Source organism: Prionailurus viverrinus, chromosome B1, assembly GCF_022837055.1.
Source record: "Prionailurus viverrinus isolate Anna chromosome B1, UM_Priviv_1.0, whole genome shotgun sequence".
In the NCBI taxonomy this organism is placed as follows: domain Eukaryota; kingdom Metazoa; phylum Chordata; class Mammalia; order Carnivora; family Felidae; genus Prionailurus; species Prionailurus viverrinus.
Genome location: NC_062564.1, coordinates 105,090,731 through 105,106,220, shown reverse-complemented (window position 1 = coordinate 105,106,220; position 15,490 = coordinate 105,090,731). Strand labels below are relative to the sequence as shown.

The window sequence follows — 15,490 nt, the reverse complement described above, 5'->3', positions numbered from 1 at the left end:
ACGCTTAACTGAGCCACCCAGGTGTCTCCATTTCTATTGTTTGCCAATAAATGGGCTTGAAAATCTCTTTTTTCTCTCTCTTTTCAGTTTAAGCCTTCATAACTTTCATCCTACTTCCTTCCCCACATCATGTGTGGATTTTTTTGAGTTATGTATTCTCTGTGAGTTTTTTGGCTTTTAATTGTGGAAAAATCATAGTCATTTTTAAAGGTGTTTACTCAATTTACTTTTTCTGGGAATTCTTTTAGATAGTATTGATAGTTTTAGATTTCACTCATGCCTTTTAGCTTTTTTGAAATGTTTATATTTTCCACTTCTTTACTCCTTTTTTAGTACTTGCAGGAAAATTTCCTGATCTGAGCTTACTGCTTCTTAATATGGTTTTCACTTCTATCCATTTTGCTAGTTAAGGCATTCTTTTGCAAAATTGCAGTATTTTAAAAAGCTGCCATATTCAGTTGGTGGATATTTATTGTTTATTTTAAATTTGTATTCCCTTTGGTCTGTTTATTCTGTTTCCTATGTTGTAAAATGTTCAGTTTGCTGCTACTCCTCAAGTGTCTGGTTATCTTTTTCCTGGAGTACAACCAAATTACACACTAATAATGTTAAGGATGAACTCTCATTTGTGTTTATTCAAATGATTTCAGTGAGTAGAGGTAGGATGTGAGTAGAGGGGCTTGATCTGGAGTGATGCAGCCTGAGAGAACTGTTACCCAGCCTAGCGGCATGATTTTTTCCAGATCCTACTAATCTCTGTTCTATTTGTGAAGTAGGCATGAGAGAAGAACACACAGGGCCCTTGCAGGTCCCCGTACTTGTGACCAGTTCCCAAACTGGTTGTGCTCTAGTGCTTTTCTGTTGTTATGTTATAATTTCCCTTACACTCCAGATGGCACTAGCGTGGTAGCTGAACTTTCCTGTTCATTGCATTGTGTGGTGTGGGAATTCTGTGCCGAGAGCAATGTGAAGAAAGGAAAAGGTCCTAACTAGAAAGCTCTTTTCCAGTCTGTAGCACTTGTCCCTCTCTATTTCTTGGCTGCTGTTTCCCTCCCACTTTAGAAGCCAGTTACTTTGGTGTCCTTAAGGTTTCTTCCTGTTTCTCATTTGGCTACCTATTCCTTTTGTATAATCTCCAGACTTGGGCTGGGGTTAGGGAGCAGAGGGCATATACTAGTTTGACATCTTGCACAAGAGTGGAAGCCACAGTATTTTAAAATTATCTGTTTGTGTGTTTGCCCTTCACCAAAGTAAGGTCATTAAAGGGAGGGGTTGTTTTATATACTTCAGCACAGTTCATGATGCAAACCTGGTGCCTAGTAAATGATGAAAGAATATCATTTTAATAGGATTCTTTCATTAAAAATACAAATTTACTACCAATGTAGAGCTCCTTTAATGTTGTAATATTATGCATTTATTAAAAACTTAATTTATATTAAATATTTGGGGATCATTTAGATCACTTTAGGGAAGGTTGAAATCCACAGAGTTAAAAAGGAGACAACTAACATAGTATAGTGTTTTAGAATTCTTGAAACATTTAATCTATGTTAATTGGGGCTATTATTGTTATCTCCATTTTATAGATGAAGAAGCTGTAAATCAGAGAGGATAAGGATTTATCTAAGACCAAACAGCTAATAAGTGATGAGTGAATATGTTGGGCTGGAAATAAGCCCTGGCTTTAAGTCTTTAGATGAGATGCTTCTTTATTCCTCAATGCTTTCCTTAGTGGGCATTTGACCATTGGTATTGAACTGATCTATCTCATTCTTTCGTAGGTTTTTGTGCTTTGAAAAAGAGTTTAAAGCCAAAGTCCTCACAGAGGTTTTTCAGTACCCCACATGATCTGTTCCCATCCCTCCTTTTCATCTTCTCTGTTCTTTGTTCACATTTCTCCTGCCACATTGGATAGCTTACTATTTTCCCAACATGCTAAGCATGCTATTCACTCTGTTGGGAATGTCTTTTTCCCAGGTGGTATCTTCACCTCCTTCAAACATTTGTGCAAAGGCAACAATCTGCAACTAGACTTTCCATGACTATCCTGTTTAAAAGTGCAAACTGTCTCACATTATATGCATTTTCCACCCTCTTTCCTTGCATTGTTTTTCTGTTAGCACTCAGCACATAGCTCTTCTAGTACAAGTTACAAGTTGTTACTCATTGTATTAGTGTCTGTCTGCCTTTCCTCATTCTTAGTCCAGTGCCTGGCGGAATACCTGGCTCAGTAAATGTTTGTTGAGTGAATGAATATAGGAAGGAAATTTAATTGATTAAACAAAACTTATTAATAATACTTGTTTTATTTTTAAAATTTTATTTATTTAACTAATCTCTACACTCAACTTGGGACTTGAACTCATGACGCTGGGATCAAGAATTGCACGCTTTTTTGACTGAGCCAGCCAGGCACCTCAGTGATAATTGCTTTTAATTAAATTTAAAGTCTTTTTAGTCAAGAACATGCATTTGTGAATAATGTAGAAATTTACTTTAGTTCACCAAGATTTGTTTATCAATTTAAGGTTTCTTCTGAGTTGTTTTGTTTATTTTTTATTAAAAAAATTTTTTTCTTAATATTTATTTTTGAGAGACAGCATGAGTGGGAGAGGGGCAGGGAGAGAGGGAGACACAGAACCCAAAGCAGGCCCCAGGCTCCGAGTTGACAGCACAGAGCCAACGCAGGCTCAACCCCACGAACCGTGAGATCATGACCTGAGCCAAAGTCGGAAGCTTAACCGACTGAGCCACCCAGGCACCCCTCTTCTGAGTTATTTAATGCATATCAATTTGTGTAAAATCTCCTGGGTTTCTTGGGAAAATGATATGATTCTGTGTAAGAAAGATAACATAGCATGTCTGTATAAGTATTTGTTTTAATAAACAAGGCAATTTAGTGTTGACAACAAAGTTAGTACTTTTGAAAATACTACCTGAGATCTAATTTAATTCTAGTTTTCTGTAAAATATTTTCCTTATGAAACCACTCACTGTTGAAATGTTCAAGTTGGTTGTGATTGATGTCACATGGGTATTTTTTAAAAGTTTTTAATGAAGAATAATGTTTTCATTTTTATATTTTAGAACATTATTAGTTATAATCCTCCTTGGGTATATATTCGGTATTTGTGTTCAAATAGTAAGGTAGCAGTTTTCTTGATTAGCCTTTACTTTCATTTAAACATTTATTTTCTTTCTTGTAGATTTGCTTTGAAGTCACGTTGATAACAAATATGGAGTCACCTTTGATAACTTCACCTGGAAAAGAGAATCTTCTTATTAAAAAAACATAAGGAAAACAGATGACCAAAGGAATCGTGCCAAATGCGAACTCAACATCTTTTTGTATCATCTGGTTTTTAAATCATCAAGACAAATGGCTTGTACTTCAAAGAAAATTATTTGTTCATTGACATTGTTTTTAGCAGTTTAAAAAAAAAATCTTTTTTTTTACCTTAACTATACAACTCTCTTATAAAATTAAACACATATAAAAATTTTAAGGTCATGTTTAAAATAGCTTTCTTTTTTAGAACTTCAGTGTTTGTGTACCCTATTTTTGCTTGACAAAGTCATCAAAAATTTGCGGCAACAGGAAAGATATGGACTTGGAAACTTATATTATAATTGACTGCATTGAATTTAAGTGGACAATTCAAGACATCATCCCTTCTATCATCAGAAATATCATGTAAAATATATAATTCTTAGCTTTAATGTAAACAGAGTTTCTTGAAAATGGCATGGGTGAAATTCTTACGGAAACCTGGTGGCAATCTTGGAAAAGCTTATCAGCCTGGAAGTATGCTGTCCCTAGCCCCTACCAAAGGCTTATTAAATGAACCAGGACAAAACAGCTGCTTTCTTAATAGTGCTGTACAGGTGAGACCATAATTTCTTGTTTAATTTTCAAAAGTGCTTTTCAAGAAATCCTTTGTTTAATGTTTCTTATACTGTAAATTAAGAGTAAAGTTATTATTGACTGGAAAGCCTTTTTAACATTACTTTTAATTGTATCAAAAATATTTTGGCTTGGCATTTTGTTTTTTTATTATAAACAGAAGTGAATATTATTTGTTTAATATAAATGGGAATGTTTTTGCAACAGAATAATGTATATCTATGCTATAAAAACATCTTTTGACTTAAAATGTTTATTTAGTAAGTTAAAAATATGTTTCTCAAATACATAAAATAGTTTTTTTGAATCAACTAATCTATTCCCCCCCTCCCCCTTTTCTTTTAAAAGGAATCTAGTGGAATCCCCATAGATAGCCTGGGTTGAAATGAGAATGCACAGTTAATTCTCAGGATTCAAACTCCCTTCGCCTTCCACTGCAGCCTTAAATCGTCTCTGTGGTATCATAATTTAGACACCACTATTTTAGTGGAATTGAAAATTAATCCATTTTGCTTCAGTCCTTGTTCAAATTCTTTTAATTAGCAAATATGTACTAACCTTGCTTTTCTGTCAGCATTCTGATATACATCGGGACCCTTAAATGGCAGTCACTGTTCTTCCCTGGCCTAAAGATCCCACTGGCATTAAGTGCTGTGAGAAGTGCAGGAAAATATTTATTGAATGGCACTGGATATAGGGAAATACTGTATACCAAAAAAACGTGGAATGAAATGCTTTCAATTTTTTTTTTTTCAACGTTTATTTATTTTTGGGACAGAAAGAGACAGAGCATGAACGGGGGAGGGGCAGAGAGAGAGAGGGAGACACAGAATCGGAAACAGGCTCCAGGCTCTGAGCCATCAGCCCAGAACCTGACGCGGGGCTCGAACTCACGGACCGCGAGATCGTGACCTGGCTGAAGTCGGACGCTTAACCGACTGCGCCACCCAGGCGCCCCTGTCTTTTTTGATAATAGTCAATCTGATACTTGTGAAATGATATCTTATTGTTTTGATTTGCATTTCCATGTTGAACATCTTTTCATGTGTCTGTTGGCCATCTGTATGTTTTCTTTGGAAAAATATCTATTCAAGTCCTCTGCCCAATTTTTAATTGGGTTGTTGTTGATGTTGATATTAAGTTTTATTAGTTCCTTATGTATTTTGGATAACAACCCCCTATCGTATGTATGATTTGAAAATCTCTTTTCCCATTAATTAGGTTGCCTTTTTGTTTTTTTTTCTTTTTGTGTTTGTTTTGAGCAAGAGAGAGAGAGAGAGAGAGAGAGAGAGAGAGAGAGAACACGAGTGGGGGAGGGGCACAGAGAGAGGGAGACACAGAATCCGAAGCAGGCTCCAGGCTCTGAGCTGTCAGCACAGAGACCTATGTGGGGCTCGAACTCCCAGACTGTGAGATCCTGACCTGAGCCAAAGTTGGACGCCCAACTGACTGAGCCACCCAGGTGCCCCTGCCTTTTTGTTTTGTTTTTTAAATATTTTTTTATTTTTAAGTAATCTCTACACCCAGTGTGGGGCTCAAACTTACAACCCTGAGATCAAGAGTCACATGATCTGCCAACTGAGCCAGTCAGGCGTCCTCCTTTTTTGGTTTGTTGATGGTTTCCTTTGCTCTGCAAAAGCTTTTAGTTTAATGCAATCCCATTTGTTTATTTTAGCTTTTTGCCCTTGCCTAAAGAGATTGGTCCCCAAAAAACGTATTACTGATATCAGATAGAGCTTAGTGCGTATCTTTTCTTCTAGAAATTTTATGGTTTCAGGTTTCACATTCAAGTCTCTAATCCATTTTGAAGTTATTTTTGTATGTTGTGTAAATGTGGTTCAGTTTCATTCTTTCACATGTAGCTGTTCAGTTTTCCCAACACTATCGAATAGACTGTTTTTTCTCCATTGTATGTTCTTCTTTTGTCATACATTAATTGACCATATAAGCATGGATTTATTTATGGGCTCTTTGTTCCATTGACTTATGTGTCTCTGTATTCCTGTGTTTACCATACCATTTTTTTATATGAAATTTATTGACAAATTGGTTTCCATACAACACCCAGTGCTCATCCCAAAAGGTGCCCTCCTCAATACCCATCACCCACCCTCTCCTCCCTCCCACCCCCCATCAACCCTCAGTTTGTTCTCAGTTTTTTTTTTTTTTAATTTTTTTTTTAACTTTTATTTATTTTTGAGACAGAGAGAGAGACACAGCATGAACGGGGGAGGGGCAGAGAGAGAGGGAGACACAGAATCGGAAGCAGGCTCCAGGCTCTGGGCCATCAGCCCAGAGCCTGACACGGGGCTCGAACTCACGGACCGCGAGATCGTGACCTGAGCTGAAGTCGGACGCTTAACCGACTGAGCCACCCAGGCGCCCCTGTTCTCAGTTTTTAACAGTCTCTTATGCTTTGGCTCTCTCGCACTCTAACCTCTTTTTTTTTTTTTTTTCTTCCCCTCCCCCATGGGTTCCTGTTAAGTTTCTCAGGATCCACATAAGAGTGAAACCATATGGTATCTGTCTTTCTCTGTATGGCTTATTTCACTTAGCATCACACTCTCCAGTTCCATCCACGTTGCTACAAAAGGCCATATTTCATTTTTTCTCATTGCCACGTAATATTCCATTGTGTATATAAACCACAATTTCTTTATCCATTCATCAGTTGATGGACATTTAGGCTCTTTCCATAATTTGGCTATTGTTGAGAGTGCTGCTATGAACATTGGGGTACAAGTGGCCCTATGCATCAGTACTCCTGTATCCCTTGGATAAATTCCTAGCAGTGCTATTGCTGGGTCATAGGGTAGGTCTATTTTTAATTTTCTGAGGAACCTCCACACTGCTTTCCAGAGCGGCTGCACCACTTTGCATTCCCACCAACAGTGGGTTCCCGTTTCTCCACATCCTTGCCAGCATCTATAGTCTCCTGATTTGTTCATTTTGGCCACTCTGACTGGCGTGAGGTGATACCTGAGTGTGGTTTTGATTTGTATTTGCCTGATGAGGAGCGACGCTGAACATCTTTTCATGTGCCTGTTGGCCATCCGGATGTCTTCTTTAGAGAAGTGTCTATTCATGTTTTCTGCCCATTTCTTCACTGGGTTATTTGTTTTTCGGGTGTGGAGTTTGGTGAGCTCTTTATAGATTTTGGATACTAGCCCTTTGTCCGATATGTCATTTGCAAATATCTTTTCCCATTTCGTTGGTTGCCTTTTAGTTTTGTTGGTTGTTTCCTTTGCTGTGCAGAAGCTTTTTATCTTCATAAGGTCCCAGTAATTCACTTTTGCTTTTAATTCCCTTGCCTTTGGGGATGTGTCGAGTAAGAGATTGCTACGGCTGAGGTCAGAGAGGTCTTTTCCTGCTTTCTCCTCTAAGGTTTTGATGGTTTCCTGTCTCACATTTAGGTCCTTTATCCATTTTGAGTTTATTTTTGTGAATGGTGTGAGAAAGTGGTCTAGTTTCAACCTTCTGCATGTTGGTGTCCAGTTCTCCCAGCACCATTTGTTAAAGAGGCTGTCTTTTTTCCATTGGATGTTCTTTCCTGCTTTGTCCAAGATGAGTTGGCCATACGTTTGTGGGTCTAGTTCTGGAGTTTCTATTCTATTCCATTGGTCTATGTGTCTGTTTTTGTGCCACATACCATTTTGATTACTATAGCTTTGTAGTATAGTTTGAGATCAGGAGGCATAATGCCTCCAGCTGTGTCCTTTCTCAAGATTGCTTTGGCTACTCAGGGTCTTTGTGGTTCCATACAAATTTTGGGATTATTTGTTCTATTTCTGTGAAGAATGTCATTGCTATTTTGATGAGCATTGCGTTGAATCTGTAGATTGCTTTGGGTAGTATGGGCATTTTAAGAATATTAATTCTTCTAATCCATGAGCATGGAATATCTTTCCATTTGTGTCATCTTTGATTTCTTTCAACAAATGTCTTGCAGCTTTCAGAGTACAGTCATACCTCACTCTATTGTGCTTCACTTTATTACACCTTGCAGGTACTGCCTTTTTTTTTTTTTTTTTTTTTTTACCACCAACTGAAGGTTTGTGCAACCCTATATCAAACACGTCTGTGGACACCATTTTTCCAATAGCATTTGCTCACTTTGTGTGGCTTACTCACATTTTTTAAAATCTTGGAGTATTTCAGACTTCTTCATTATTATATTTATGATGGTGATCTGTAATTACTGGCCTTGATATTACTATTGTAATTGTTTTGGGGCACCACAAACTGCACCCATACGGGATAGCAAACTTAATTGGTTAAAAATGTGTTTTAACTGCTTCACTGACTGGCTGTTCCCTCATGTCTCTCCCTCTCTTTGGGCTTCCCTATTCCCTGAGACATAACAACATTGAAATTAGGCCAATTAATAAACCTACAGTGCCCTCTAAGTGTTCAAGTGAAAGGCAGCCTCATGTATCTCACTTTAAAGCAAAAGCTAGAAACGATTAAGTTTAGTGAGGAAGGCATTGCAAAAGTCAAGAGAGGCTGAAAGTGAGGCCTCTTGTGCCAAACAGCAAAGTTGTGAATACAAAGGAAAAGTTCTCAAAGGAAATTAAAAGTCCTACTCCAGTGAAAATACAAATGATAAGAAAGTGAAAAAGCCTTCTTGCTGAAATGGAAAAAGTTTTAGCAGTCTGGATAGAAGATCAAATCAGCCACAACATCCCTCTAAGTCAAAACCTAATCCAGAGGTAAGCCCTAAATATCTTCAATTCTATGAAGGCTGAAAGAGGTGAGGAATCTGCAGAAGAGATGTTTGAAGCTAGTGGAGGTTGGTTCATGAGGTTTATGGAAAGAAGCCTTTTCTATAACAGAAAATGCAAAATTAAGCAGCAAGTGCTGATGCAGAAGCTGCAGCAAGTTACCCAGAAGATCTAGCTAAGATAACTCGTGAAGGTGGCTACGCTAAGCAACAGACTATCAGTGTAGACAAAACATCCTTCTATAGAAAGAAGATGCTACCTAGAACTTTCGTAGCTAGAAAAGAGAAGTCAAAGCCCAGCTTCAAAGCTTCAAAGGACAGGATATCTTGTTATGGGCTAATGTAGGTGGTGACTTTAAATTGAAGCCAGTACTTATTTACCATTTCAGAAATTCTAGGGCCCTTAAAAATTATGTTAAATCTACTCTGCCCATTCCCTCTAAATGGAACAACAAAGATGACAGCACATTGTTTACAACATGGTTTATCAAATCATCCTGCTAATGAGACTTACTATTCAGAAAAAAAAAAATCCTCTCAAAATGTTACTGTTCATTGACAATGCACTTGGTTACCCAAGAGCTCTGATGGAGATGTACAGTGAGATTAGTGTTGTTTTCATGCCTGTTAACACAACATCCATTCTGCAAGGAGTAATTTTCACTTTCAAGTCTTGCTATTTAAGAAATACATTTCAGAGGCACCTGGGTGGCTCAATCGTTTGAGCATCTGACTTTTGATTTTGGCTCAGGTCATGATCTCAGGGTGGTGAGATTGAGTCCTGCATCAGGCTCGTGCTGGGGATGGAGCTTGCTGAAGATTCTTTCTCTCCCTCTCTCTCTGTCCCTCCCCCTGCTTGGGCACTCCATCAAAAAAACAAACAAACAAAAAAACATTTCATAAGGCTACAGCTTTCAGAAGGCTATAGGCATAGGCATTGATTCCTCCGATGGATCTGGGCAAGGTAAATTAAAAATACTCTTGAAGACTAATGAATCTAGATGTTACTAAAAACATTCATGATTCATGGAAAGAGGTCAAAATATCAACATTAATAGGTTGGAAGAAGTACATGGATGACTTTGAGGGGTTTACAACTTTAGTAGAGGAGGTAACTGCAGATGTGGAAAAAGTAAGAGAACTAGAATTAGAAGTGGAGCTTGAAGATGTGAATTGCTGCAATCTCATAAAACTTCAGTGGATGAGAACATCTTACAGATGAGCAAAGAAAGTGGTTTCTTAAGGTGGAATCTACTCTTGGAAGATGCTGTGAAGATTGTTGAAAGTCAACAAAGGATTTGGAATATTACATAAGCTTAGTTGATAAAGCAGCAGCAGAGTTTGAGAAGATTGAGTCCAATTTTGAAAGTTCTACTGTGGGTAAAATTCTGTCAAGCAGTATTGCATGCTACATAAAAATAGTTGGTGAAAGGAAGGCAATGTGGCAAGGTTTATGGTCTTATTTTAAGAAATTGTGAGTGTTACAGCTCTTTTAGAATTTGTCTAGTAGGGTTTCCAGTCCTTACTGGAAGACAACCCCACCCCACCACTGCCAAAAAAAAAAGAACTGTACAACCACCCCAGCTTTATACAACCACTACCCTGATCAGTGAGCAGCCATCAACATTGAGGCAGGACCCTCCACCAATAGAATAATTACAACATTCTGAAAGCTCAGATGATGGTTATCATTTTTGACAATAAAATATTTTTAAATTAAGGTATGTACATCGTTTTTTAGTCCTAATGCTATTGCACATGTAATAGATGACACTATAGAGTAAACATAGCTTTTATATACACTGGGAAAGTAAAAAGTTTATTTGACTGGTTTATTGCAGTATTAGCTTTATTGTGGTGGTCTAGAACTGAACCTGCAATATCTCAGAGGTATGCCTGTACAGGTCTTTCACCTCCTTTGTTAAATTTATTCCTAGGTATTTTATTTTTGTTGATGCAATTGTAAATGGTATTGTTTTCTTAATTTCTCTTTCTGATAGCTCATTATTAGTATATAGAAACAACTAATTTCTACATGTTAATTTTGTGACTTTACTAAATTCATTCTAAGAGTTTTTTGGTGGAGTCTTTAGGGTTTTCTATGTATAGTATCACGTCATTTGCAAATAGTGACAGTTTCACTTCCTTTCAACTTGGATGCCTTTTATTTCTTTTCTTACCTAATTGTAGTGGCTAGGACTTCTTGAATAACAATGACCAGAGTGGGTATTTTTGTCTTGTCCCTGATCTTAAAGGAAAAGCTGTCAGTTTTTCACTGTTGAGTATGTTATTCTATGTCGTATATGGTCATTGTTATGTTGAGTATGTTTCTTTTATATTTAACTTTGTTGAGAGTTTTTATCATAAATGATGTTGAATTTTTGTCAGATACTGTTTCTGTATATATTAAGATCATAAGATTTTTGTTTTGTTAATGTAGCATAATGTTGATTAATTTACAGATACTGAACCACCCTTGGATCCCTGGAATAAATCTCACTTGATAATGGTGTATGATCCTTTCGTGTACTGTTGAATTTTGTTTGCTAGTATTTTGTTGAGGATTTTTGCATCTGTATTCATCAGAACTGTAGGCCTGTTATTTTCTTTCTTTGTGTGCTGTATCTTTGTCTGGTTTTGATATCAGGGTAATGTTGGCTCTGTAGAATGAGTTTGGAAGTGTTTCTTCTTTAATTTTTGACAAAGATAATTACCAACTCTTTAAATGATTAGTAGAATTCACCTGTTAAACTAATTCTGGGGTTTGAGGTTTATTGTTGTTTTTTTTTTTTTTTCTTTTCAAAGAACCAGCTTTTAGTTTCACTGGTCTTTTCTAAATTTTTTTTTTTTTTTAGTCTGTCTTTTATTTATTTCTACTCTGATCTTTATTATATTTCCTTCTACTAAGTTTGGGTTTTGTTCTTTTTCTAGAGTCTTTACATGTAAAGCTTATTTATTTGGACTTTTGTTTCTTTAGGTAGGCCTGTATTGCTGTGAATGTCTTTAGAACTGCTTTTGCTGCATACCCTAGATTTGGGAATGTTGTGTTTCCATTTTCATTTGTCTTAGGGGTTCCCCCCACTCCACATTTCTAAGCAATTCCCCCCCCCCCCTTTTTTAACTTTTTAAAAATGTGATTTATTTTTGAGAGAGACAGAGCACAAATGGGGCAGGTGCAGAGAGAGAGGGAGACACAGAATCTGAAGCAGGCTCCAGGCTCTGAGCTGTCAGCACAGGGCCTGACGCGGGGCTCTAACTCACAAACCACGAGATCGTGACCTGAGCTGAAATCAACCACTTAACTGACTGAGCCACCCAGGTGCCCCATTCCCCTTGTTTTTTTATTCAAGTGTGATTAACTTGCATATTAGTTTCAGGGGTACAATATAAGAATTCAACAATTCAGTACATTTCTCAGTGCTCAAGGTAAATATACTCTGAATCCCCTTTATCTATTTCACCCATCCCTGACCCATTGAACTTGTAGCAACCATCAGTTTGTTCTCTGTATTTAAGAGTCTATTTTTTATTTTGGCTCTTTTTTTCCTTGTTTGTTTTGTTTCTTAAACTCCATATATGAGTGGAATCATACGGTATTTGTTGTTCTCTCCCTGACTTATTTCACTTAGCATTATTGCCCTTTAAGAGTCCATCCATGTTGTTGCAGATGGCAAGATATCACTTAAATTTTTTTCTTTGATTTCTCCCTGGACCCATTGGTTGCTTGTAGTCAACATTTTATTTATTTATTTTTTTAATTTTTTTTTTCAACGTTTATTTATTTTTGGGACAGAGAGAGACAGAGCATGAACGGGGGAGGGGCAGAGAGAGAGGGAGACACAGAATCGGAAACAGGCTCCAGGCTCTGAGCCATCAGCCCAGAGCCTGACGCGGGGCTCGAACTCACGGACCGCGAGATCGTGACCTGGCTGAAGTCGGACGCTTAACCGACTGCGCCACCCAGGCGCCCCAGCATTTTAAAATGAAGTAGGATAAGGATTAACTACAATTAGAATAATTTTTGCTATTTTGTTAAAATAAGAGTTAAACTATTACACTGAATAATGTATAGAGAAGTCACACAAAATATTTTTTCTATAGTTTACATCTAGTGTAATTTAAACATTTTGCTAATCTGGAAAACATTCCAGTTACATTGAAAAGAATCACATCACTAGCCTTATAAGCAGATTATGGAAGCTATTTTCTTTTGGCTGAATATTTTAGAATTTTATCTGATGATGTAACTAAAATTAAGTACTGAGTATGTGGTATGGTTTTAAATTCTCTGAAAACAAAGTTATAATCTTTAATAGCTCACATTTATTGTGTTCTTACTGTGTGTTGGTACTTAACCTGAACACTGTATATTCTCTCTTATCTAATTCCTCCAACAATCCTAAGAGGTAAATACTGCTTTTATCTTCATTTAACTGATGAGAAAATTGAGTTTCAGAAAATATTTTATTCAAGTCAGCCCAAGAGCTGGTAAGCAGTAAATCCAAAATTAATACCCAGGTAGCCCGCCTTCAGATGTTATATTATTAAGCAAAGTGCTGTGACACATCCCGAGGTTGTGCTGTCATGGTCTTCATCTTGGCGGATGAATGAATGAATTCCAACACCATGTATTTTATGGTATGATTTGATATGTATGATATGCAAGAAAATTATTAAACATTTTCATGTGCTTTGTATAAAACACCTAATTATTTATTATAGATAAATGGATTCTATTAGTTTTCTTTAAGAAAAAGCAACTGTCAAAGGGAAATTCTGAAATGACCTTTAGTTATTGAGTAATTGAAAATATAGGAACTCATTAAAATCATTTGTTTTTATTAATCTTTGTTTCTAGTTGGGAGAAATAAGTGCTCGTTAATGGGTTTCTAAGTTCTATTATTTGAGAAAATGACTGAAAATTAAAGGGAAACTTGGAGATCTTATCCGTTTCTTGTAATAGTAATTATAGCAACAAATAGCAGCTGGCATTTGTGCCAGTTATGTACTGGGCACTCCTCTAAATACTCTATGTATTATTACATATTATTTAATCCTTACAAGAACAACAATGAAGCTGGCAAAATTATCCTCACTGTACATTTTTCAGATTTTTTTAGAATGATTTTAAGTACTGGATTGATTTATTGAAACAGTTACAGTGGTTTTTATTTGTTCTTGTCTTTTAGTAACAACTAACAAATGCATAATTGCAGCAAATATATTCATATTACTCCTTAATTGATGCTTTTTACCGTGCTGTCTCTGTTACCACACAGCTGGCCCTTTTTTCATTCAATATACAGTGACCAGAGGCCTCCTCATTTTTTTTTCTTGCTGTTACATACTGACCCTTATTTGATACACCCTACCTTTCAACTCCAATTTTTTTCCTTGCTAAAGTTCAGTTTGTTCCAAGTATTATAATCACTTCCTTTTTCACGTCACTGCCAACTTCTCCATTCAGTGTCGCATGTTTCCTGTTCATATAAAATCCTTAACTGAGGAATTAGTTTTTTCTTATTCTGTGTCTGTCAGTTTTTGCATGTGAATCAACAGGAATGTCTTTTAAACCCATCTTATATAGATTCACTACATGTATGTAGCAGTTTAATAGTTGCTGTTAGTTTTAGGGGTTGTATATGTCTGTGCACAAGAGATTAAAAGAAGTTATTAGCCTTCTACATTAAAAAAAATATTGAAATCTGTCTTTTATCTTAGTAAGAAAAATTTTATTATATTTCTTTCTTCACTGTTTTTTTCTTACAATTTTTTAGGTTTTATGGCAATTGGATATATTCCGAAGAAGCTTACGGGTTCTAACTGGACATGTTTGTCAGGGAGATGCCTGTATATTTTGTGCATTGAAGGTAACCTTGTAAAATTTAATTTTATTTGATAGCTTGTTTGGTTTAGTTGACAGATTTGGTTAGTTTATTTGAAATTAAAGTTCATTGTCAAGATGACTTAGAGCTTTGAAGGTGAATTCTTAAAATATGATTTATTCAGCTTTATGGTCCCCCCCTTTTATGGAAGAACAGTGAAAATTAATATTCTAAATAGTATAAAATATTAGGAATGTTATATTTTTCACTATTTTGAAACAATTCTTTATTCATTTTATAAAACGTTTGAGCTACTGCTGAATTTTGTGCACCTCTAGTTACTGAGGATACAGCAATGAACAATCTGATAAAGCGTCTGACCTCGTGGAGCTTATATATTCTTGTAGGGCAGGGGAAAATAAGTAAGCAAAATATAAAGTATGTTAGGTGGTAATAATTAAAAAAGGAGGGGAAGTAAGTCAGGGAAAGAGAATAGAGAGTGTTAAGTAGCCAGGAAAGCCTCACTGAGAAAGTTTAAACTATAACCTGGAAGGGGTGACGGAATGGAATATTCCAGGCAAGTAGGGAAACAGTAACTGGAAAGGTCCTAAGGTGAGTGTATGTGTGACACATTCAAGGTAATCTGGGTGGCGGAAGCTTTCTGAGCAAGGGGGAGAATGATAGGAGGGGAGCTCAGAAGTAAGGTGAATTTTCGTGGCTTTAAAACATATCTGCAGATTCTTCTGCACTCTTCCTATCAAAAGGTGGAGTCTAATTCTTTGAATATGGGCTGGCCTTAAGGATTCATCCCCATCAAATAGAATGTAGCAGAAATGATGCTGCAGACATTTGAGATTAGATTAGATTAGATTAGATTAGATTAGATTAGAAAAGCTGGTAAAGTTTCTATCTGGCTCTGTCTGTTGGGGTGTCATTCTTGGGAGTGAGCCCCCATGCTGCCTGAAGGCCAAGCTGGCCACAGCTGTATCAGAAGTCCCAAGCTGATTGGTAGTGCCAACAGCCACCATCAACTGCTGT

General features: G+C 36.7%; 1 protein-coding gene and 1 non-coding gene across 2 annotated transcripts in view; both read left to right on the top strand.

The window, feature by feature from the left end:
• Positions 1-15,490, top strand: part of USP53 (ubiquitin specific peptidase 53) — a 64,108-nt gene that overhangs the window by 11,557 nt on the left and 37,061 nt on the right. Inside the window, exons 2-3 of the mRNA XM_047856811.1 lie at positions 3,210-3,888; positions 14,405-14,497. Of these exons, the coding sequence (XP_047712767.1) occupies positions 3,745-3,888; positions 14,405-14,497 (237 nt within the window). The 5' untranslated portion in view covers positions 3,210-3,744. The remainder of the gene's footprint in view (positions 1-3,209; positions 3,889-14,404; positions 14,498-15,490) is intronic.
• On the top strand, positions 10,104-10,168 carry LOC125165074 (U7 small nuclear RNA). The gene has a single exon (XR_007151961.1). It is a non-coding gene; the product is annotated as a U7 small nuclear RNA (small nuclear RNA).